This window comes from Xenopus laevis, chromosome 4S (genome assembly GCF_017654675.1).
Source record: "Xenopus laevis strain J_2021 chromosome 4S, Xenopus_laevis_v10.1, whole genome shotgun sequence".
In the NCBI taxonomy this organism is placed as follows: Eukaryota; Metazoa; Chordata; class Amphibia; order Anura; family Pipidae; genus Xenopus; species Xenopus laevis.
Genome location: NC_054378.1, coordinates 72373747 through 72396886, shown reverse-complemented (window position 1 = coordinate 72396886; position 23140 = coordinate 72373747). Strand labels below are relative to the sequence as shown.

Below are 23140 nucleotides of genomic sequence, written 5' to 3'. Positions count from 1 at the left end.
TTAACTTTCAACAAATACAGCTTGCAAAAAACCCAAATGTAAGAAGATTGGAAGGTAGGATAATTTAATTTAAAAAAAAATTGCAAAATTTGCCTAAAATTTTCCTTATGGCATTACAAAATATTGATAACCAAAAAACATTCTTAAAATTACATCTAAAACGCAAAGAGACTTTTAAGTATAGCCAAGATAAAAGGATGCATGAAAGCTCTTACTAAAACTAAAGCAATTGCTGCATTTATAACAAGAAAAGAGCTGTTTAAATATCAGCTAAACATAAGGAAAGGAAGAGATCCACACAGTACCTTGCCTGATAATTCCTTCCATCTACTCTTTAGAAAACTGAAGCTGACATCACATCAGGGAGCAAAGCAGTCAGACAGCAGCTGGGCAGGGCAACCAACCAGCACACTCAAAGAACAACTATTTGCATAGGGCCCGAGCCATAAAAGCACAGAACATCTTTCATTATGCAGCTTGCTTTTAAAGGCACAGTTATCATTACTGATAGAAAAGGCCTAACATTGACGCATTGAAAGAGAACAGAAAGTTATTTTTTATTTAATGTGTAAAGATTAGTTTGCCGTTGCTGTAAGGATCACATACAACAGCAAGATTAGCAGATGATTCAGAAAATATAAAATCTGTGATATAAATAAAAGTTGAGCGGAGCTCCACTGATATATTATGATCCAGTAAACCTTGGAACACATATGGCATTGTGCAGCCTTTGCAAAATAAATGAAATATACAAAAATGTTGTCTTTTTTTTTTTTTTTTTTCAAATTTAGCAGCAAGCAAATAAATTGTAGCAGAGAACCTAATTCTTGTTCTCATGTACCTTTAAAGCATCAACACATTCCACAATAACAGATACAAGAGGGCCCTGCTTAATAAAGCTTACAATCTGAATTTTTTTTATATAAATTTATGGTGAAAAGACCTATAATTATAGGACTATTAAAAGTCTTGAAAAAGGTGACAATGCTGGAATTTAAAAAAATTCTTAACATGCGAAAGACAGAAATAACTGGTATGTCAATTTAAAAGAATGAATCGTTTTTTTATTTGTCCATTAAAAATTACAATTAAAAAGGTCACAAGGAAGGACTGTAATACCAATAGAAACTCTTATCTTTCTCAACCTAAAGAGCTAGAAAGGGCGTTACATAATACAGAATATCCCTGCAATACCCCAGGCTATAATCACTTATCTGACATAACTGTCCTTAACAAAACCAGGCATTGGATATTGAAGGGCTGTACAACAGCTGCTCCTTTTCAATTTAAATAGCCAGTTATTTCTTGGATGACCCAGAAATCAGAATTCTTACAAAAACAATTTGATAATGGTCTAGTTTCTGCTTAGTGAACACTAATTTTTGTTCAGGTTTTCAATCTTAAGGAAAAACACTCTTTCCATATGGCATGTTATCAGCATTTCACTGTCCAAACTATAATACTGTTATATATAATGAGACTATGTTTCTACAGCAGAGGAAATGCTGTGTGTGAAATAAGCTGGTTTTCTACTTCAAACATTTTAATAAATCAGGATAAGATAAGTTTGCAAGCTACATCAAATAGAGTCACATATGCTTTAATAGCCCAAAGTAAATCTACAGGGACAGGAACTACATGGTTTCAGTCAGTTTTACCATATAACATTACCATCAAGCAAATGGTTTTTTTTTTTCTAATTACTGAAGTTATTTACTGAAAATACAGAACCAGTTAAAATAATCAACTGTACATCAAAACAACAGATGATGGATTTGCAATTAAAGCATCTCATTAGAAGCAAACTTTAGAGGCACTGGGCTCCACCAAACTTGCTAAATCTTAAAACATTTCCAATGACCAGCACCAGTTCAATAACCAGTAGTATATGAATCAAGCACGCAAGGAATATTTCTCAGTGACACTGTGCTGGTTGTTGAGGGCTGGTATGAAAAGTGTTAAGCTCCTAGGATGCCACAGTTACAGAGGCCTCTTTTAAGTTCATCCTACAAATGGTAAGCGTGGGTTGTGTGCCCTATTGTGCTTGAAAATGTTGGCACTGAGAACGGTTTTCGACCTACAGCATTGGTTTTGGTGCCAGAACTCAGGGACTGCAATATGAAGAGATATATATGTTAAAGTTGAATTTGTTATATATTCTTTTCTTGAAACAATGACTTTACCAAACAACCAAGTACCCGATATCAATAGACCTAGTAGAGCTTCACAAACCCAAAGAAAAAGGTACTGTAGCTATGACTACTTACTTTCCATGAACCAGGTAACCATGACTCCTATCCTCTTGGCTCCTAACATCAAGTTACAAAGGGATGCATGTGAAAAAAACAAACCATGCACAGACACATATATCCCATCAAAGCAGGAGATAAAAGGTTGTTCATAAATGGCAGGTTCAGGATTTGTATAATATAAGAGCTTTCCAGAGAAGAATAGCTCTTCTGGTTGGTCTTTTCTTAAAAGGTGTTTGATCATGAAAAGAGAACCTACACAGAATCTTTCACCCACAAACCTGTTTTATCTCTGTATGTACACAGCTTGGATTTTATATTTAAGGAGTTCATTAAGAAAACGCATTTTATTCTGACTGCAGGCTACCAAATATTTGGCACTGAATGCAAGAAAATATGTAGGAGCTCCTGCCAAAATTACACAGCCTGCATTTAGCTAAATGCTATAAATTAACACATTTCTCTCTATGCCAATGCTGTCAAATGTGGCAGTCCAAGAAAGATAACTTAAGGGTTCCACAGACGTCGTTGTATCAAAATATAATCATAATGTAATTTGCCTGTTTTATGGTTAATCAAATAATCAGGACTACTACACTGGACAAATCCGCTCTACACATTTTTTAAAAAGGTGCCCAAGAATTCAAAACAGTATGACTCAATACTCCATCAAAAATATTCCTTTTAGGCAGTTTTTATGGAATTGGATATACAGTAAACCAGATCTAATTTAAAAGGAACAAGACAAAGGAGAGAGAAAGGGTAATTTATTAAGTGTGAGACAATTTCATGCATTTGGTACTTCTGTGCACCCCGCTCCAGGAAAAGTGTCACTTTGGATCGTAACAGTGATTAAAGCTTTTTGTAAATATAGCGTAGAGGAATTACATTTCTAACACATGTACTGTTTTATACACTGTTGCCTAGCAACCATTTGGCAGCCATCTTGGAAGGGGTATATATGTTTATTTGCTGTTCCTGACTAAGGTCCTGGTTTAGGACCAAAACGTTGAATAAAATCTCCTTTTTTGCATAGTATACAAAACCTGAGTGTGCCAGTTTTTACCTTTTGCTTTACATATTTGTCACTTTGCACCCAGGTCACCAACTCTGTTTGTGAAGTGCACCTATATCACAGTATGTATACAGAGCTTGTATATAAACTAAAAATAAAAACATTTTTCTAAATAAAAAATTTTGCAATATAGTTAGTTAGCCAAAACATGTATCTATAAAGGCTGGAATGAGTAGATGTCTAACAAAACAAAACCAAACTTCCTTTAAGGGGGGCCCAGATGGGACATAATTGTTCAGTGAGTTTGTAACTGATCTTTAGCATGCAGTTCAGATTCAAAAGCAACAGTTATGACCCATGTGTCCCCCTCATGTTACTGATTGGTAACTGCCTGGTAACCAATCAGTAGAAACCAAGAGAGCTGAAAAGCAGGAAGTGGTGTTTTGGCTATTATGTTACACATCCAGTCAATCCAGCCTTTATACATTACATTTTGGCTAACAAACTACAGTAGAACCCAATTTCAAGTTTTTCAGGGGACCAGGAAAAACATCTGTAAAATCCGGGAAAATGTAAAATCAGGGAAATGTGTTAAAGTAACTTTTTCTTCAAGTAATGAAAAGATATACGCAGAGAAGTCTGTTTTACTTTGAGATACAATATTTATTGTCAAGGGTTAAGCATTGCAGTGTTAATGTTACACTATTGGGCAATAAGTGATAAGGAATAAGTGATAAGGGGCAGACTAATTGGAATTGACCGTTTACAGGCAGAACCATAGCAACATATACATCTGATTAGTATTTTATACCTCTTTATTTCACAAATAATAACATTCATATAGGGGGGAAAAAAGCTGTTTTTGCGTACATCGGGACAAATTTTAATGTAAAATCCAGGAAAACATTACTTAAAATCAGGGAAAGGCACCCATAGAAATGCATAATACATTGGTGGGACCACAAATAAAAAATTTAAAATGCAGGAAAACTTAAAATCAGGGTACTTAAAATCAAGGTTTCACTGTATATTGAAAACATTTTTTTCCATTTTGCACAGCCTATGTATTTACCCAGTTTTACTTTTATACTGAACAATTCCTTTACATTTACATTAGCCCTAGATATTATGGTTATTCACAAAATCATCCAAGTCATTAATTTAAAGCATTTATATAATTTGCCATCACATCACTGGCCTGGGTATTCCACAACCTCACTGTCCTTAACGCCTATGCTGCTTCAACTAAAAGTTCAGTTACTCAAGTCTAAAGGGATGGCTTCTGGCGAACTGATCTTTTCCATGGGAAAAAGACTCCCTGCTCTCTAGAATGTCCTCTAATGTACTTATAAGGTGTAATCACATCCACTTGCAAGGTAAGGCCTTAAAGGAGAAGGAAACCCTGTAAAACCTATTTAAAAATAGGTTTCTTGGTCATTTCGACATTAAACATATAAACCATTACTGTACTTTATTTTTCTGAAATGCATTTCTGTGTGTATTTCCTATTGTTCCTTACATCATAAAAAAACCTATATTAATACTGTTCTCTCCCCACTTTCCTGAAAAATAGCCTGCTGAAATGAAATGCAAATATGGCCAAATATATTTAGAAATGGTTCCTTTTATGTAAAAGCAAGCAGCTGTCTTTTGTATTGTCTTGCACTAATTAATTGCATGACACTATACAGGTCCTTCATAACAGCTGACAACATACAAGGGAAAAACTGTTATTTGCTGCCCTCTACTGCTTCACAATATATTTTGTATACCAGTTTGTAAAAGCACAGAATTGTTTATTTTTAAAAATTGCATATTATAATACATTTCTATTTAAATATATAGGGTTATTTGCTCTTCTACCAAATAAACACATGTAAAATTAATAGAATGATTAATGGGCTTTATTAAAATAAGATATTCAACTATAACAAGAGTCCTTTATGTATCCATCCGTATGGGTGTGCTTCTCTACGTGCTGCAATCCCCGTGTTGGAATGCCAAGGTTACTAATACAAAAAGAGGTAGCCGGAGAGCACTTATTTCTTCAGTTTAAAAGATCATTTCTTTATTTTGCAGGCATTTACTGCACAACATGTTTCGGCTTCAGGCCTTCATCAGGTGCATAAAATCAATTAACAAAGCAAGCCATTTAACCCCTCACCTCACCAACAAAGAAATGATCTTTTAAACTGAAGAAATAAGTGCTCTCCGGCTACCTCTTTTTGTATTAGTAACCTTGGCATTCCAACACGGGGATTGCAGCACGTAGAGAAGCACACCCATACGGATGGATACATAAAGGACTCTTGTTATAGTTGAATATCTACTTTTCCGTGACCGTCCTTTGGAACAAGCAGGAATGTCGTTTAGTGATATCGCAAGCTCAACCCAGCATAAAGCAAGTACATTTGTATATTCGGATGCAGAAATTGAAAAAATTCTGTCTGCTGTGGAATCCACACGATTGTTTAATCCAACAGGTAACAGTGACCTGTATAACAAGTTGCTTAACTTGTCAAGGAAGGAACTGAACTTTCTCTTACACAGTTCGACATTAATAGAATATGTGAAAGCTAAAAGAATTCCAAGGGGATTACGAACAGGTGTACAGCCATTACACTGTATCGAGAATAAAGAATTTTTGGAAAAATGGGAGGGCATCTGGAATAAGGCCAGCTTGGATGCTATGGTCCTCACCATTGAATATCTGCAACCAGAAATTTCTAAAACAAAGGAAGAAATCACCTCCATTAAAGACGCCCTCAAAACTGCTGCTAACTCTACCACTGAGTATGATAAAATTCTGCAAGATATACACGAATCTGTGGAGAAACTGAGGAAAGAAATCCTTACCAGGAAACTCCGCAAGTTTGAGAGAGATACACGGGATTATGCGCTGGGCCAAGTCTACCAATGGCAATCGGAACCTCTGAGGCAGCAACGCGAAAGGAGAACTGGACCGCCGGCTTTCCGTAGCCAGCAAAGATTCGACCACGTGGGACGCCCGCGGAGACCTGCGGCAGGGGCCCAGACAGGAAGCGAGTCGGATGGCTCCTACAGTGACCGTGAATACGGTGAAGTAAGGCAGAGGCAGCCTTTTTTCGGCCAAGCCAGACGCCAGCGCCAAGGAGGTGGATACAGGGAAGATCACGAAAACATCGCAGCAGGGGACACCGACGGAGGATCGAGCAGAGAAGGGGGATACCGCAGATCGAAACGGACTTTTACCCAGAGACAGTTCTACAGACCGTGAGGGGGTCTGAGGTAAATGACTTGTGTATTAATCTTTCTGGGCATGTATTGACTGAAGCTGAACAGGGGATTATTAACAAGGGACTAGGGTTCATCCCAACCTCTATACCTGATTTTTTTACGTGGAAGGTGGACTTGTTTAAATTCATACGTCGTATCAAATTGAAAATGTGTTTCTCAGAGACTAGGGGACCAGGGACTGAGACGTCCCTATCTGCCAGTCTGAGGCCTAAGAGTGATTATACTCCTGATATACAAAATGAGGCATTAATAACGTTTGAACATGTATTGTTAAATGAGGCAGAAAAATTGTGGGATGGTTTGGATCTGAATAAAATGAGGCAAAATATCACAAAACAAGACAGAATAGCCATTAATTCCCTCCGTGATAATAAGAACATCATTATTAAGAAAGCGGATAAAGGGGGTGCCACGGTTATTTTAGATAAGGATGCGTATGTAGCAGAAGCCCAATCCCAATTACAGGATGAGACCCACTATAGATCAGTACAAAATGACCCAACCTGGGACATAAAACGAAAAATTGATTTATGTGTGAATTCTGCGTTTGACACTGGTATAATTACTAAAAAGAATGTTGAATTTCTCACTGTTATACACCCAAAAATCCCGGTATTATACCTTTTACCCAAGGTTCACAAAAATTTGGAACATCCACCTGGTAGACCAATAGTGTCTGGGGTGGGCTCAGTGTTACAGCCCCTCTCCCAATTTGTTGATGTATACCTACAACAAATTGTTAAAAAGATCCCGCAGTGTCTACGTGACACAACGGACTTTTTATGTAGACTAGATGACATTGGCCAAGTGTCCCCAGACTGGTTGCTTTGTAGCATTGACGTCCAGTCCTTATATACATCTATTCCCCATGAGGAGGGGATACATTATGTAGAGGAGGCATTACTTCAGACTAAGACCACACATCCCATGATATTTTTTCTATTGGAACTTTTGACCATTGTTCTAAAATGTAACTATTTTAGATTTGGCAGGGATTTCTACATACAAGTACAAGGGACCGCCATGGGTAGTAATCTAGCGCCCAGCTATGCCAACATCTTCATGGCGGCCCTGGAACAAAAATTGATACTGCACAATCCACTATTTACAGATTGCATACATTGCTATTTTCGATATGTGGATGACATTTTCATCATATGGAAAAAGGGTGATGTTGAACTACAACAGTTCATTGAATTTATCAATACACACCATGGCTCCATAAAATTTACAGCCGAGTACAACAAATCTAGTATCCACTACTTAGATGTGGAGGTTTTCAATATAGATGGAAAAATATCCACAGACTTGTATTCTAAACCTGCTGAACGAAACAACATTTTACGCCCTGACAGCTATCATATGCCAAATACTATTAAAGGCATTCCGAAGGGCCAGTTCCTGAGGGTGAGACGTATATCCTCTAGTGATGAACGTTACCTGAGTAGTGCGAATAAACTGATTAACAAATTTGTGGAAAAGGGCTATGACTATAACTCATTATGTACAATAAGAGATGAGGTCCTTAAACAAGATAGAACTAGTCTTCTAAGGAAGACAAAGGACTCATTGGTTGTTGACCAAAGAATTCCGTTTGTGAGCCAATTTGGACCACTCAGTAAAAAACTTGAAAAATTGACTTTGCAACATTGGTCCATTTTACAAAGGGATCCTGTGGTTGGCAAACACTGTAAAGCAGTCCCTTTATTTTCCTATAAGAGAGGGAGAAATTTGGCGGACAAGTTGGTAAAGACTGATATCCATGGGACAGAGAATAAAACAAGATTTTTAAGCACTCCTAAGTTTGGCACATTCCCTTGTCTGGGCTGTGGGTGCTGTAGTTCCATAATCAAGGGTGACAGTATAACGCACCCCTTGAAGGGTTATAAGATCCCGATAAAAGCTTACTATACTTGTAATACGGATTTTGTGATCTATGCCCTCAAGTGCCCGTGTGGGAAAATGTACATTGGGCAAACATCGAGACAAATAAAAATTAGGATCAGGGAACATAAGTATTCTATTTCCAATTATGATCCAGAGAACAAAAAAACTCATACACCAGTCGGAAAACACTTTTATTTGCATAAACACAACTCAGCAACATTAAGGTGGCTGGTTTTAGAGAAAGTTCAGTTACCCCAAAGAGGGGGAGATAGAAAACGTCTATTGTTACAAACTGAGGCAAGATGGATAGACAGAATGAATACAGTTGAACCAAGGGGAATGAACGAAGCTATGAGCTATAAATGCTTTTTATAATGGTTATGTATAATTGAATTTCCACTTTTCTTACAGATACACTTTGGAATAATATACATTGTAATACTGAAAATGGCCTGACACTGGTAGGACAATACCTTGTTACTGTTTCAAACTTCTGCATATATTGTGTCAATATGTATTACCATCGCTACTAAACATTTGCAACTTTTGTTGGTGCTAATTACTAGTAGGCCACAAGATGGCAGTACTATTGTTTTGAATATGTTTATAGTAACCTGGCCACTCTGTGGAGCTGGTATACAGTTGTTGGTGAGGTGAGGGGTTAAATGGCTTGCTTTGTTAATTGATTTTATGCACCTGATGAAGGCCTGAAGCCGAAACATGTTGTGCAGTAAATGCCTGCAAAATAAAGAAATGATCTTTTAAACTGAAGAAATAAGTGCTCTCCGGCTACCTCTTTTTGTTTTATTAAAATAAGCACCTGCTTAAATGATTGCAACCACATGGTGGTCTATTAACAAGCAGCAAAAACAATGGCAAGGGTATGCAAATACCAAACATCTCCTGTATGCCTCTGGGCCAATATTTTTTGTTAGAAGTTATATAAATTGCAGATCTATCATACAGGTAATAGATCCATTATCTGGAAACCCATTATCCAGAATGTTTTGAATTACAGAAAGGATGTCTCCTATAGACTACATTATAAAAAATAATCCAAATTTTTTAAAAAAATTAATTTTTCTCTGTAATAATAAAACAGTACCATATACTTGTTCCAAACTAAGATATAATTAATCCGTATTGGAAGCAAAATCAGCCTATTGGGTTTATTTAATGTTTACATGATTTTCTAGTAGACTTAAGGTATGAAGATCCAAATTATGGAAAGATCCATTATCCGGAAAACCCCAGGTCCCGAGTATTTTGGATAACAGGGCCCATACCTGTACTAGAAACTACAGTGCACTCTCTTTATACTGCCTCAACAGCATCAAGCTTGCTTACTGTTTATATTCTTTAGTCAAATATGCAAAAAATTTTAACAGGCTAATTAAATATCTGTCTTGCAAGAATGGCATGTTTTTTATTGCCTGGTTGGCCTGTATATCAAGAAGATAGCATATGGAAAGTAGTATCGTACACCCTTTTTTTCGATTCTGAAAAACCTAGAATGGAGGTTTGACTACATTTTCAGAGGACCGGGGGGAAAACATGAAATGCAGGACATAAAATTAAAGTTTGAATGAAGAAATTTTGCGACCCATTAAAAATTTTTAAAAAAAAACTTAAAATGCAAGAAAAAGTAAAGTAAAAGGGATAACATTCCAGCATAAGAGAAATGCATGTATTGATATGCACAGATATGCATTCGTATTAAAGGTGTAAAATACAGAAAAAACATAAAAACTGTGTTTGTCTTTAATTCCTTTATCAAGTTCAGTTTAAGAAGTTAATATAATGCCACATGCTATTTTTGGCCTGTGAATAAGGGAAAGAGAGAATCATTCAATGCACTGGTATCTGCTCAAGAGAGTCATGACCAGGGTGCAGACACACAAAGCAAATTTCGACATTAAAATGCAGACGCAGTGGCAATGGTTTGCAAACACACAAGTGAGCAGATGCCAGCTTAAATGCAGGTCGAGAAACAGCCCTATTCGGCAGTATCCTAATGCAATAAGCTTTTTTTAACCACAACCTACAGAAAATTAGAGGCAACACTTCCAAATTCATTCAGTTTAGAAATGTCAGAGATGTAAAAATTTCCCAGAGGGTCAGTTTTAACCCTCCAAATCCAATCCTTTTTCAATGTGGGCCAAAATGTTGGATGTATGACATGTACACAATAAAAGCAATTTAATTTATCACTAAGTGGAGTGCGGGTCTTTCAACAAATGACCTCCACACATTTTTGCAGTACAAAGGGAATAGTGTAATCATTATCAGATGATCTGATCTTGTTATTATAATAGCCAAGGAAACACAATTGTAGGAACCTTAACAACTATGCATCTCTAGCAATTAGAAGTAAATATTCAAATCATGCCCAGCTGTGATGCAAGATGGACAAGAGGTTTGGTATTAATCACACAACAGGGAGACGAATGTGGCTAACAGTGTTAAAGCTCTATCATCACACCATTGATGACGGCACTCATCGGTGTTGGAATGGCCTAGTCAAAGTCCAGACTTCAATCCAATTGAGAATCTGTGGTCAGACTTGAAGATTGCTGTTCACAAGCAAAAACCATCCAACATGAAGGAGCTGGAGCAGTTTTGCCTTTTGGAATGGGCAAAAATCCAAGTGGCAAGATGTGGCAAGCTCATAGAGACGTATCCAAAGCAGCTGTAATTGCCGCAAAAAGTAGCTCTACCAAGTACTGACTTTAGGGGGGTGAACAGTTATGTACACTAAAGATGTCTGTTATTTTGTCGAATTTGTTGTTTGCTTCACAATTAAAAAAAAAAAAACATCTTTAAAGTTGTAGGCATGTTCTTTAAATGAAATGGTGCAAACTCTACCAATCCATTTTAATTCCAGGTTGTGAGGCAACAAAACATAAAAAATGCCAGGGGGTGAATGTGAATCTCTCTCTCTCTCTCATCTATTAAAATCAGTTACTCTAACTGAGCCTGTTGAGTGCGGTATTTTTTCCACTATTTTACCTGCAGGTGGCAGTAAAAAAAAATGAACAATGCTTGTTTATCATCAACAAAGAGAATTATCCTACACAGATATAAATAAATGCCTAAAATAAAATATTTCATGAACTGAATTATACATTGTCTACACCAGTTCTGTCCAACTGGCATACTGGTCTGCTCTTTTGTGGTCCTCCCTTAAGCTGGCCATAGACGAAAAGATCTAATCGTACGAATCGAGGATTCGCACGATTTCCGGACCATGTGTGGAGAATCCCGACATTTTTCGTCTGGCTCGACCGTCGGTTGATCGGACAGGTTAAAAGATTTCTGTCAGCTGCCGATAACATCTCTGCATGTATTGCCGTTCGTATGATTTTCAGAGGGAGACTGTCACTAGCTTTAGTCAGACATAACTTTCGTACGATTGCTGTCAGGGGCAGAACATCGGCTCATCTGTTCTTTTGTACTTTATTTGATCGGAATGGTTAATGGCAGGTCGGGAGATGGGAAAGTCCGATCGTACGATGATTCATACGATCGGATCTTTGCGTCTGTGGCCAGCTTTAAAGGCATGCTGTCATGGGAAAAAACATTTCTTTCAAAATTAATCGGTTAATAGTGCTGCTCCAGCAGAATTCTGAGCTGAAATCCATTTCTCAAAAGAGCAAACAGATTTTTTTTATATTCAATTTTGAAATCTGACATGGGGCTAGACATATTGTTAATTTCCCAGCTGCCCCAAGTCATGTGACTTGTGCTCTGATAAACTTCAATCACTCTTTACTGCTGTACTGCAAGTTGGAGTGATATCACCCCCTCCCTTCCCCCCCCCCAGCAGCCAAACAAAAGAACAATGGGAAGGTAACGAGATATCAGCTGCTTGGTAGATCTAAGAACAACACTCAATAGTAAAAACCTATGTCCCACTGAGAAACATTCAGTTACATTGAGAAGGAAAAACAGCAGCCTGCCAGAAAGCATTTCTCTCCTAAAGTGCAGGCACAAGTCACATAACAAGGGGCAGCTGGGAAATTGACAAAATGTCTAGCCCCATGTCAGATTTCAAAATTGAATATAAAAAAAAATCTGTTTGCGAAATGGATTTCAGTGCAGAATTCTGCTGGAGTAGCACTATTAACTGATACGTTTTGAAAAAAACATGTTTTCTGATGACAGGATCCCTTTAAAGTCTGGCTGCTCTGATTGCTTACCTTTGTGTAAGATTCAAAATGTATCAAAACTGAGAACAACTGGCTCTTGCATTGTTCACAATCAGATTCAGACTGTTAAAGCCCTGCATTGCTCATACTTGAAATCCTATGTGTTTTTCACACCTTTAAGGCCCTCTATTGTTCACACTTGTAAGGACCTGCACTGTTCACATGTTTAAGACCCTGCAGTGCCCACACTGTTCACCAACTCTGACCTTTATGTACCATACATTGCCTACTCTGCTTGTTGGAGGTGAACCTAGTGGAAGGGTTGTTAATGAAACACAGGTGGTATAGTCTTCCCAAAAAAGTTAATAGAGAAAACACCACACCTGACATTTGACTTAGTATTTCAGTATACTGTAGCAAGAGCAACCCAAATGACCTTTGGATTTATGTTTTGTTTGTTCTTCTGCCTCTTTCCAGTCTGGAATTGAAACTGCTATCAAGTTGTTAGATCAGTGACTCTAGCAGATAGCAAACTGACTGTAAGGATTCTGCTGTCATAATGCTCTTAATTTCTTATCGGTCAATCAAACTATCTTTAATTTATCCTCAAGTCTAGTTAAAGCCACTCCATAGGCCAGGGTCCCTTGTGAACAGACAACAAATGTAAAAGTGAATAGCTGCAGAAAAAAGTAGCAGTAGTTCATAAAGAACATTTTTGTTAACCCATATATAATGAAAAAACTTTGAAAAAAAGTGCAAAATGTCTCAAAATTATGGGGAACCTGCACCCAATAAGTATTTTTTTGCATATTGCTTCGGTAATCTTCAAAATGAGATTGGCACTTCTGCAATTTTCTTGAGTTTCGGTGCATGGCTGCTGTGAACTCCACTGGACAGAATCTGCACAGAGGGGGAAGCAAAGACTTAGGGGCATTTGCCCGGGGTAGCAGCTAGGCTGCGGAGGATGAGGGATGGGGGTCTATGTAGGGTAGGAGTTTTTTAATTTTAGGGTTTAGTTCTCTAGTTATTTGTAAAAACAATTGGTATTGATAGCACCATTTGCCTGGTTGTTACTTTAAGGGAGAACTAAAGTTTAACTAAAGAAGTAGGCTAGAAATGTTGAACATTATGGCTTGGGCTTCTGTACCAGCCCAACACAACCACATCCCTTGAGCAGTAAAGACCTGTGTCTCCAAAGATGTCCCTGTAGTTCCCCATCTTCTTTTCTACTGATTCACTGCACATGCTCTGAGCTTGAGTACAGACTCACAAAAAAGAACACATAGTAATATAAATGTCACAATATAAGACTGATTAGTAATTAATACAGATAATTACTTCATGGCAAAACAGAAAACAGTGCAACTAGCATTAGAATTTAATAATCAGACGTGTAGCATCTACTTATATTACAAACCTCATTTACTGCTTGATAATTTGTGACAACCCCTAAGTTTAGCTTCTCAACAGCTGCTCAGAGCCCACTGAGCATGTGAGTGTCGCAGACACTTTCCAAGTACCCCCGTGACAAGTTTGAAGTCCTGGATCATTGCTGCTATTAAGAAACTGGAACTTTAGGCTGCTGCAATACGTTCAGTACATAAAATATGGCATTTTTAGCCATATTCTTTTTTTAGAGTTTAGTTCTCCTTTAAAACAATGTTGCAAAAGTATTAGTTAAACAGCAGAGACAGGTCTGTTAATCAGCTGGATTATTTTACATTGTTTCAAATGTCTGAGCTATGACATTGTAATTAATATATATTGTAAAGTTGCTAAGAATTAAGTTTTTTCTTTAATTAGGCAAAACATTCATGTTTTGGGTTGACATTCCCTTTAAAATTTGTAATTGATATATAATGGATAGTTGCTTAGAATTACATTTTCTTTCGCTATGCAAAAAATAGATGAGGACCCCCTCTTAAAATAGCATAACTTATAATAAAATTTCATTTTGAAGATACTACCTTTTAATAATTATGCTATCATAAAATATGCCTATAAAGACAAAATACAAGTTTTCATTTTTTTTAAAACAAAAGAAGACAATGGTCCTGAATAAATTTCAGGCAGCTCAAGTGCTGAAAGGCGTAACATCATGATGAACAAGACATGGTGAGAAAACCAGCTGCACACATCAAGTCAGATCCAAGCAAGCCCCAGAATTAAAAGACAAAAACATTTCTGAAGGACTTAAAAGGCTTAGTTTTCCACCCAAACAAATATATCTTGTAAATAAGGATCCCACAAAATGTGGCTTCCATGGATAAAACATGGACAATAACCAAAAAGCTTTGTTAAAGCCAGAATACTCGTAATGTTTTTCTCAAAAGTACTTAGCAGTTTAAAGCAGAAAAACACCGGAATGGCCAAAAGGAAAGGTAATGAACTCTTTACAAATAATTGGAAAAATTATAAGGAGAAATAGTGAAGTAACAGTAAATAACAAAATATAACACGCATGTCCACTATTTGAAATTTTCTCATGAAGTTCCTTCAAAGCTTACACTTTAAGGGGGCCCTTCACCCAGACAGATTTAAAAAGATGTATAACAAAATTAATTTTCAAATTAAACACACAAATTTTCATCTCTTTCTTTCTTTCTTCATGTCACTGCCTTTTTCACATTCCCCAGTGTATGTAAAGTTTATTTAGCTTGAATAACAAGATAGCACAGGACTAGGAATTTCCTTTTAACACGGGACAAAAAAATGGGACAATAAAAAACAAAATTACCAATCCAGCTGTAAGGGAAGGTGCCGACTGGCCAAAAGACTGGTTTCTCATTCGAACCAGATTTGATGTCTCTGCTGATGGCTGCCATGTTGTCAGCTGACCAACTCCACTGTGAACACTGTTAGACAGTGGAAGAAGTTGCTTTCCTTTAAAAGAAAAAAGAAATTAAATGCATCCTCTTCCATAAACCACGTTACATCAACATGGTTTTACAGTTACTCTACTATTATAGCAAGAACAGAAGAAAATATGTTTTTTATGTCTCTCTACCCTTCACCTGCCTTAAAACACCGTCTACCCTTCACCTGCCCAAATATTGATGCAGTCCTCCACAGGCCCATATGATCCAATGGATAGCAGCAGGTTTTAAATCTATTCCATACACAGAAATGCAGAAAATTATGAAGGTGAAGGGAACTCTTATACTTCTGTTCTTAGGTGCAGATTTATCAAAATGAGAGATTATAGTTTCCACAGAAAAACTTACACACTTTCTATTGATTGCTATGGGATTTTTTGAAGCATAACATTCAACTGGTAAGCTCACCCATGGATAAATACTATTCTTAAAGGAACGGTTCAGTGTAAAAATAAAAACTAGGCAAATAGATAGGATGTGCAAAATAAAAAAAAAATGTCTAATATAGTTAGTTAGCCAAAAATGTAATGTATAAGGGCTGGGGTGATTGGATGTCTAACATAATAGTCAGAACACTACTTCCTGCTTTTCAGCTCTCTTAGTTTCCACTGATTGGTTACCAGGTAGTAGTGGGGGGGCACGTAGGTCATAACTGTTTGCTTTTGAATCTAACCTGCATGATGAAGATCAATTGCAAACTCATTGAACAGTTATGTCCCATGTGGCCCCCCTTAAAGTCATAGACTAACTAAGCGTTAGAGAGCTTGAGGGGGAAAAAAAAGCCAACGGCAGCAAGCCTAAGTATTGAGATGCAGAAACCATCTATGATTTCAGGAACTGAATCACCTGTCCTGTCCAGAGGCTCAAATATTTATTAGCCCCTGACTTATATGCTGCTGTAGTATGTTTAGGACGAAAAACTATCCTTACAGTTCACAATGCAATAGATGGTTTGGTTGAAATGAATGCTTCAGCCTCCAGGTATATACTCTTGGATAATTGACACTGAATAAAGACTTTCTTTTTCAATATTTTTTCACTGTATTCATTAAGTCCTTAATGCATAGAAATTGCAGAATTCTCTTTTAAGAGAATGATATAATGTATCTACCTGCCTTATCTATCTTTCTGTTTCTTCTTTAGAGACATGGATGGACAGTTAGGATGGAGATTAGTATTAGGACCACTCACCTGTTAGGGAACTGGCTAAACTTCCCCTACGAAGCCTGCAATCATCCTGGCTCAGCTGACGATGCAGTTTTACCTTCCCGGTGGATGAATACAGATCAGGATTGCTCAGTTTTCTGAACAGCAGTGGAGCAGGAGGGGGAACAGTATCCTAAAAGAAATAAAGACATTTTAGAAAAAAAAGTATTCCATGGAAAATATTTAGCGATGAGCAAGCTTTTTCGCCACCTTTCGCCGCGAAAATGGGGGTAAAAGGCATCTGAGACTTCAGAATAAAGCTTTACCACAGTACTATATACGTAAAATATTTGGTTAGTAAAGGAAATCTGCCCCATAAAATGTAAAGAAGTAGTTCAAAAAATTTGCTTAGCATAGGCCAATCTAAAACATATGAAACGCTAACCTGAAGGTGAACTATCATTTCGAAAATTTATATTTTCTATACAAAACATCACAAAGCGCCATGCTAGTGACAGAACTGCAGATATTTAAAGGGGTTGGTTGTTCACCTTAAAAACATTTCCATACAATTGTTTTCAGATTGTTTCCCATAAATAAATACTTATTTCAAATACTTTTTTTTTTTTTACTGTTTTTTCAAAATCTAAGTTTAAAGTTTAATGTTCTTGTCAGATTCAAAACTGTTACAATTTAGCAACATTTAGTCAATATGTTTCTCAGCAGCATCTCTGGAATATTAGCAACTATTATATCAATTCTAACAGCTGCCTTCAATGAAACTCAGGGATTCTGCACAGCAGCGACAAAGATAGGAAATGTACCAACTAAATGTATCAATTTAGAACACTTTACAGGGTCGGCAGCTCTCCCTCCAAGAGCTGCTTTAGAAGATGAAAAATTAAACATTACAGTTTAACATTAGAAAAATGGTCACAAATAAAAAATAGAAAGTAATTGGGAAAAAAATCTTTATTTCTGGTGAACCCTCTGAAACCAACTGAAATGAAAAAGTGTTGAAAGGTGAACAACCTCTTTAAGGGTGATATTATCCGCTGAACACATTTTGCATATTTCTCAAAATATCCAGGAAGAGTTGGGGTCACTTTTGGTTCATGCATAGCCATTACTTGTCCATGCTAAGCAAATTGGAATAGTAATGTGCTGAATGGTAGCAGGGAGGTCCATATGCCTAGCAGTGCCACAATTAACAGTTAGAATAACATCTTGTTGATTTTATTGGTCTTATAAGGAAAAAAGTGGTAACCAATGTCTTCAAATGTTGTGCTGAGTACCCGATTATTTGGTACTTCAAGGACATATGCATAGTTACAGTTTACCCACCCACAAAATGCTGCGACATGAGAAGAACCCGTTGAAACAAACATAATTGGTCACATTAAATGCTAAATATCTTTCCGGATAACAGTGAATGGAATGAATAAGCACATTACTGCTCATATCTGGCAGCAATATGCACAAATTATCAGCATCCTTATTAAATGAAGCAAAAATTCATAAATAATTAGTTGCCAAGCATTTATTGTTTCCTTTTTTGCTCAGACATGTTTGCCAAACAAATCTGCAAACAGTTTAGGCCCTCAAATGAAACATGCTAAATGTGATCAGTAAACTCTTTTCCCACAATGTAATACATGTGCTTCATTTTAAACTCGCCCAGGAGCATTTTCTAAGAACATAGATTATCTATTTGTGTGCTGGAGTCAAGACCCAAAGCCTAAGAGGATAAGCTTTTAGAAGACATAGCTCTGTTCTTCAACTTCTGATGATATATCATTTCAGAATAAGGCTTCTCTTATGGGGTTAACCATTTCCACCCACTACTTTCACGTGTATAAATCTCTCACTTTTACCCAAATGCGAACACTATTTATCTTTCAGCATACAAAATTATTCCATTATTCGATTTTAGTTTAATTTACCTACTGAAAAATCTGAAGACAAATATGAATTAACTTTATCAACAAGAATCAAACATTAGTTGAAAAAATCAAATTTTCATTAGTTACAAATACTTATAAATAATTTTTAAATCTGAACATTTCTCATCATTCCCCCTTTTTTCCCCCAAGAACTTAAAAGTGTTGTTTGGCAGTTCAGTTGCATAGGATTCTGCTGCTACAAATAGATCTAAACACCTCTGATATGAATACTGTATGCAAAAACAACTTAAAGGAAAACTATGCCCCCAACCAATGTAGGTCTCTATAAAAAGATATTGCATTAAACAGCTCATATGTAAAACCCTGCTTCATGTAAATAAACCATTTTCATAATAATATACTTATCTAGTAGTATGTGCCGTTGGGTAATCATAAATAGAAAATTGCCATTTAAAAAAATAAGGGCTGCCCCCTGGGATCGTACGATTCACTGTGCACACAAACATATCAACAAACCATACTTGTTAGGTCACATGAGCCAATTAACATACAGAGTTCTATCTTTTGCTTCTACTACTTCTTCTTGTTACAGTTAGAGTTGTAGTATTTCTGGTCAGGTGATCTCTGAGACCATCACAAAATGGTGGCTCAAGGCAAGAGATGTAAAAGGTCAAGATTTACTTAAATATATAGACCAGTTTGGAAAGATTCTTTAATATAACATATTGGGGGTATAGTTTTCCTTTAATATTATTGTAGCCATTAAGGCCAAGGATGCAAAAACCAAAGCAACTTGTGGAATGAAAATGGTTAAATGTCAGACTCATCTTCCAGTATGCTTCTAAAACTGAGCAGTCACAAATCTTCAATCTAATAAAAAAAGCAAAGGAAAATCCAGTGTAATTTCTATATGTGCAATATACTGTATTTTTATATTTTGGTTTCTTTGAAAATGTTTGCATTATATAATAAAAATGTCTTAAAAATAAATGTAAAATTAAAACATTAATATGCAGGCCATTTTTTTCTGCCTTCAAAAATTAGATTTTTTTTTAAATATAACTCAAAGCCTAAACTAAAAATCACTGAAAAATATCCACCAGTGCCTGACCAATCAGCCCACTTGCAGAAAAGATTAACACCACTTCAGTGGCCATACACGTATATGGCCAACTTCCTATTGTTCTGTTTGATTAAGCCAAAAGCCAGAATAATCAGTACTGCACAGAAAGGAGCTGTGGCTCTTCACTTCCTCTTCTGTCTAAAGGTGGCCATACACGGGCCAATAAAAGCTGCCGACAGTCCAAGTCGGCAGCCTATTGGCCCGTGTATGGGGGCCCCCAACGGGCTTCCCCGATCGAGATCGGCCAGATCTAGATCGGATGGGACTAAAAATCCCGTTGGATAGCGGCCGCATCTGTTCGTTGATGCGGTCCTGCAATCCGACCGCCCGTTCGTTAGGATCCGATGGTTGGGCCCTAGGGCCCACAATCTGATCAGCTCGATAATGCCCACCTCAAGGTGGGCATATCGGAGAGAGATCCGATCTTATAATACCCTAAACACATGGCTGAAATGATACAGCACAAATTCCAGAAAGCAATGCTTTCAAAACACATGACAGCAAAAATTCAATGTCAATTTCACTGTATAACCTATGAAGACATTGCAGGATAGCAGCAAATGCAGCGGCAATTTCATGTACAATACCTCCATACTGTCAGTAAGCAAATGTGCTGATGGTGGTTTGGTGTAGTTATAGGAGACCTACAGCCTAAAAATGAATATGGTTAAAAATGTCATATTTTATAAAATGAACTTACTGCACCAGCCTAAAGTTTCCGCCTATCAATAGCAGCAATTATCTTCAAATTTGTCACAGGGGGTCACCCTCTTGGAAAGTATCTGTGAAACTCAGTGGGCTCTGAGCTGCTGTTGAGGAGCTAAGCTTATGGGTTGTCACAAATTATCAAGCAGAAAATGAGGCTGGCCAATAATATAAGCCGATGCTACAGGACCGATTATTAAATTCTGATGCTAGCTGCACAGGTTTCTGTGCTGCCATATAGTTATCTGTATTAATTACTAATCAGCCTTATATTGTGACATTTCTATTCTATGTGTACTGTATATTGTGAGTCAGTCCCTAAGCTCAGTAAGTGATAGCAATGCAGAGCATGTGCAGTGAATCAGCAGGAAAAAAAAAGAGGGGGAGCTACTTTGGCATCTTTGGAGACACAGATCTTCCCTGATAAAGGTCTGTGGTTGCCTTGGGATGACACAGAATCCCAAAACATTATGTACAAAATGTTTAGCCCACTTCTTTAGTTAACCTTCAGTTCTCCTTTAAGCCTCCTCACCCCTTATCCCAATGAATTATAAAAATCCTTAACTGTGTGTTTATTTTAATACATCAGCAGATCGTATAGATTTGTAAGCAGTGACAAGTGGTGGCCAGTAATGTGACAGCTAGTCCATATGGACATACATACACATATATGGGAGATTTAAATAGAAAACACATGGCAAAGATACCATAGATGAGGCTCTAATAAATCAACAAACATCGCTAGTTTTTTTGGGCTCATGTCAAGTGCAGGTAGTGTCTGAGGTGTGACTTGTGGCTGCTGCATGAGAAATAGGGGATCACGTATTATAGAGGACCATTCCTGGAGGAATCCACTTTCCCCCTTGATTGCAGTTAGCCTCCCAGCTCATTCATGGGATCACAAGGCACTGCATACTTAGCGAGTTAATTAGGCACAATGCAACACCGCTGACGACCGATGACAATGGATTGGCGGTTTATATTCATAGATAAATATTTAAACAGTGCATCACCTGGTCCCTGCTGCTGCCAGCTCTCTCCTCTGGTCCAGCTGTTCTCCTACGTAATACAGGGGCTTCCACTTTGCCCGCGGTGGGCTGCGGCTTCTCTGCGTTCCCCCTAGTTCGCTTCATTTCTCGAATCAAGACGGTCAGCCAGGGTTTTCAAAGGCTACTTGCACCATGTCTCCCCGACCCCTCAGAGAAGCGTAAGCTTTTACATGCCGGTTTGACCGCTGCAGCAACCCCATAGGCAGCAATGCAGTTTGCGACCCCCCCTTCGCAACCTCCGGCCGCAGCGATCAGTGCGCCGCCAGCCGGAACTACATCCGATCTCTCCTGTCAAACCCGCCGTTGCAATCAGCCACAGCGACAGATGTGGGCGTATTTAGTGACGAGCAGGGGCGTGTCTTCATGGTGAGAAATTGTTTGTGATGCTACGTCATTAAAAAACTGCGGTCATTCATCCTAAAAAGATTACGGCCAGCGTTCTTGAGGGCTCGTGCTCCTCATTGGCTATAGCCAAGGACTCCTTTACTCCTCCCTGTGAAAATGAAGTGTCTGTGAATGTTTGCTATTTAGGACTTGAAAGTATACCTCCCAACATTTTGGAAGTAAAAAGAGGGACAAATTTATTTTTCGCAGGTAATACAGCGACATTTTGACCCTGCCCCTTTCTGTGGCCACACCCCCTAATTACCATGCTCATTTTACAAAATGTGGCAGTTTATTTAAGTTTGAAAATAATTCTCCTTTTCTAAACTGTTTTTTTTGTGTCTCAAAATTGTTAAAGTATCTTATTTGCACCTGTTAGCTGTTCTGGGCTCTCTGCTAAAAGCCAATTAAATGAGAAACTTTGTTTCTTTTTCTGGCTGTTCAGTGCAGAGAAAATAGGGACTTTCCAGTACAAATGAGGGACTGCAGGTTGAGCTCCAAAAAAGGGACAGTTGGGAGTTATGTGAAAGACATGCTTTTTTTTGTAAAAAATGTTAATAAAAATGATAGTTTTGCGTTAGGATAGTCTGTGTCCCATAACAGTGCATGTATACGCCTCTGAAAGTCTGCCAGTAGCACTCTTACCTATATTCGTGAGCTATAAATACAAGGTTGCCCAAAATAGCCACACGCCAGCTACAGAACATTCCTCACGTAAAGTCAAATAGTCAGTCAGCAATATGTTTTGTATATCAAGCACCAACCCACACCCATGAATTGGAAATGATTAGAAACATGTGCAGTTAAGGCTAGCATATGCAAAATTGCATGTATTAAGGGCTCTTACAAATGAGCGTTCTGACCTGCGCTCCCCTGCGTTCCGTTTTTTGGCGTTCAGCCGCAGGGGAGCGCAGGAATAGACGCAAGTCATTATTTGAAATGGGGCTGTACTCACTCAGGCGCGTGTAGGCGCCGAACGCAGGAAAAATGCAGCATGTTGCGTCTGAACCTGCGTTCGGCGCCTACACGCGCCTGAGTGAGTACAGCCCCATTTCAAATAATGACTTGCGTCTATTCCTGCGCTCCCCTGCGGCTGAACGCCAAAAAACGGAACGTAGGGGAGCGCAGGTCAGAACGCTCATGTGTAAGAGCCCTAAATGCATCAGACATAATTGCATCTGGCAAATCACCACCTTACAGACACAATTATGCTTCGAGGTGACTTCTAAAATCATTATAAATGTTATTACAGGTGTACATTATTCATTATAATCTATACCTTTACGGAGAGCTCACTCTCTTAATTGTATGTCTTACAATACCCTGACTCCCTCAGGTACTGTACCTATAGTGACTCCAGAATATCAGTCATTAAGTG

General features: G+C 37.8%; 1 protein-coding gene across 3 annotated transcripts in view; it reads right to left on the bottom strand.

The window, feature by feature from the left end:
* Window positions 1-21725, bottom strand: part of mast2.S (microtubule associated serine/threonine kinase 2 S homeolog) — a 131928-nt gene extending 110203 nt beyond the window's left edge. For 2 of the 3 annotated variants that reach the window (XM_018260860.2, XM_041561449.1), the window contains exons 1-3: window positions 21343-21725; window positions 16643-16790; window positions 15313-15458 (exon numbers count right to left, since the gene is read on the bottom strand). In XM_018260860.2, coding sequence (XP_018116349.1) covers window positions 15313-15458; window positions 16643-16790; window positions 21343-21462 — 414 coding nt within the window. In that variant the 5' untranslated portion in view covers window positions 21463-21725. The remainder of the gene's footprint in view (window positions 1-15312; window positions 15459-16642; window positions 16791-21342) is intronic. The other variant, XM_018260861.2, reaches the window with a different exon arrangement.
* Window positions 21726-23140: the final 1415 nt, after the last annotated feature.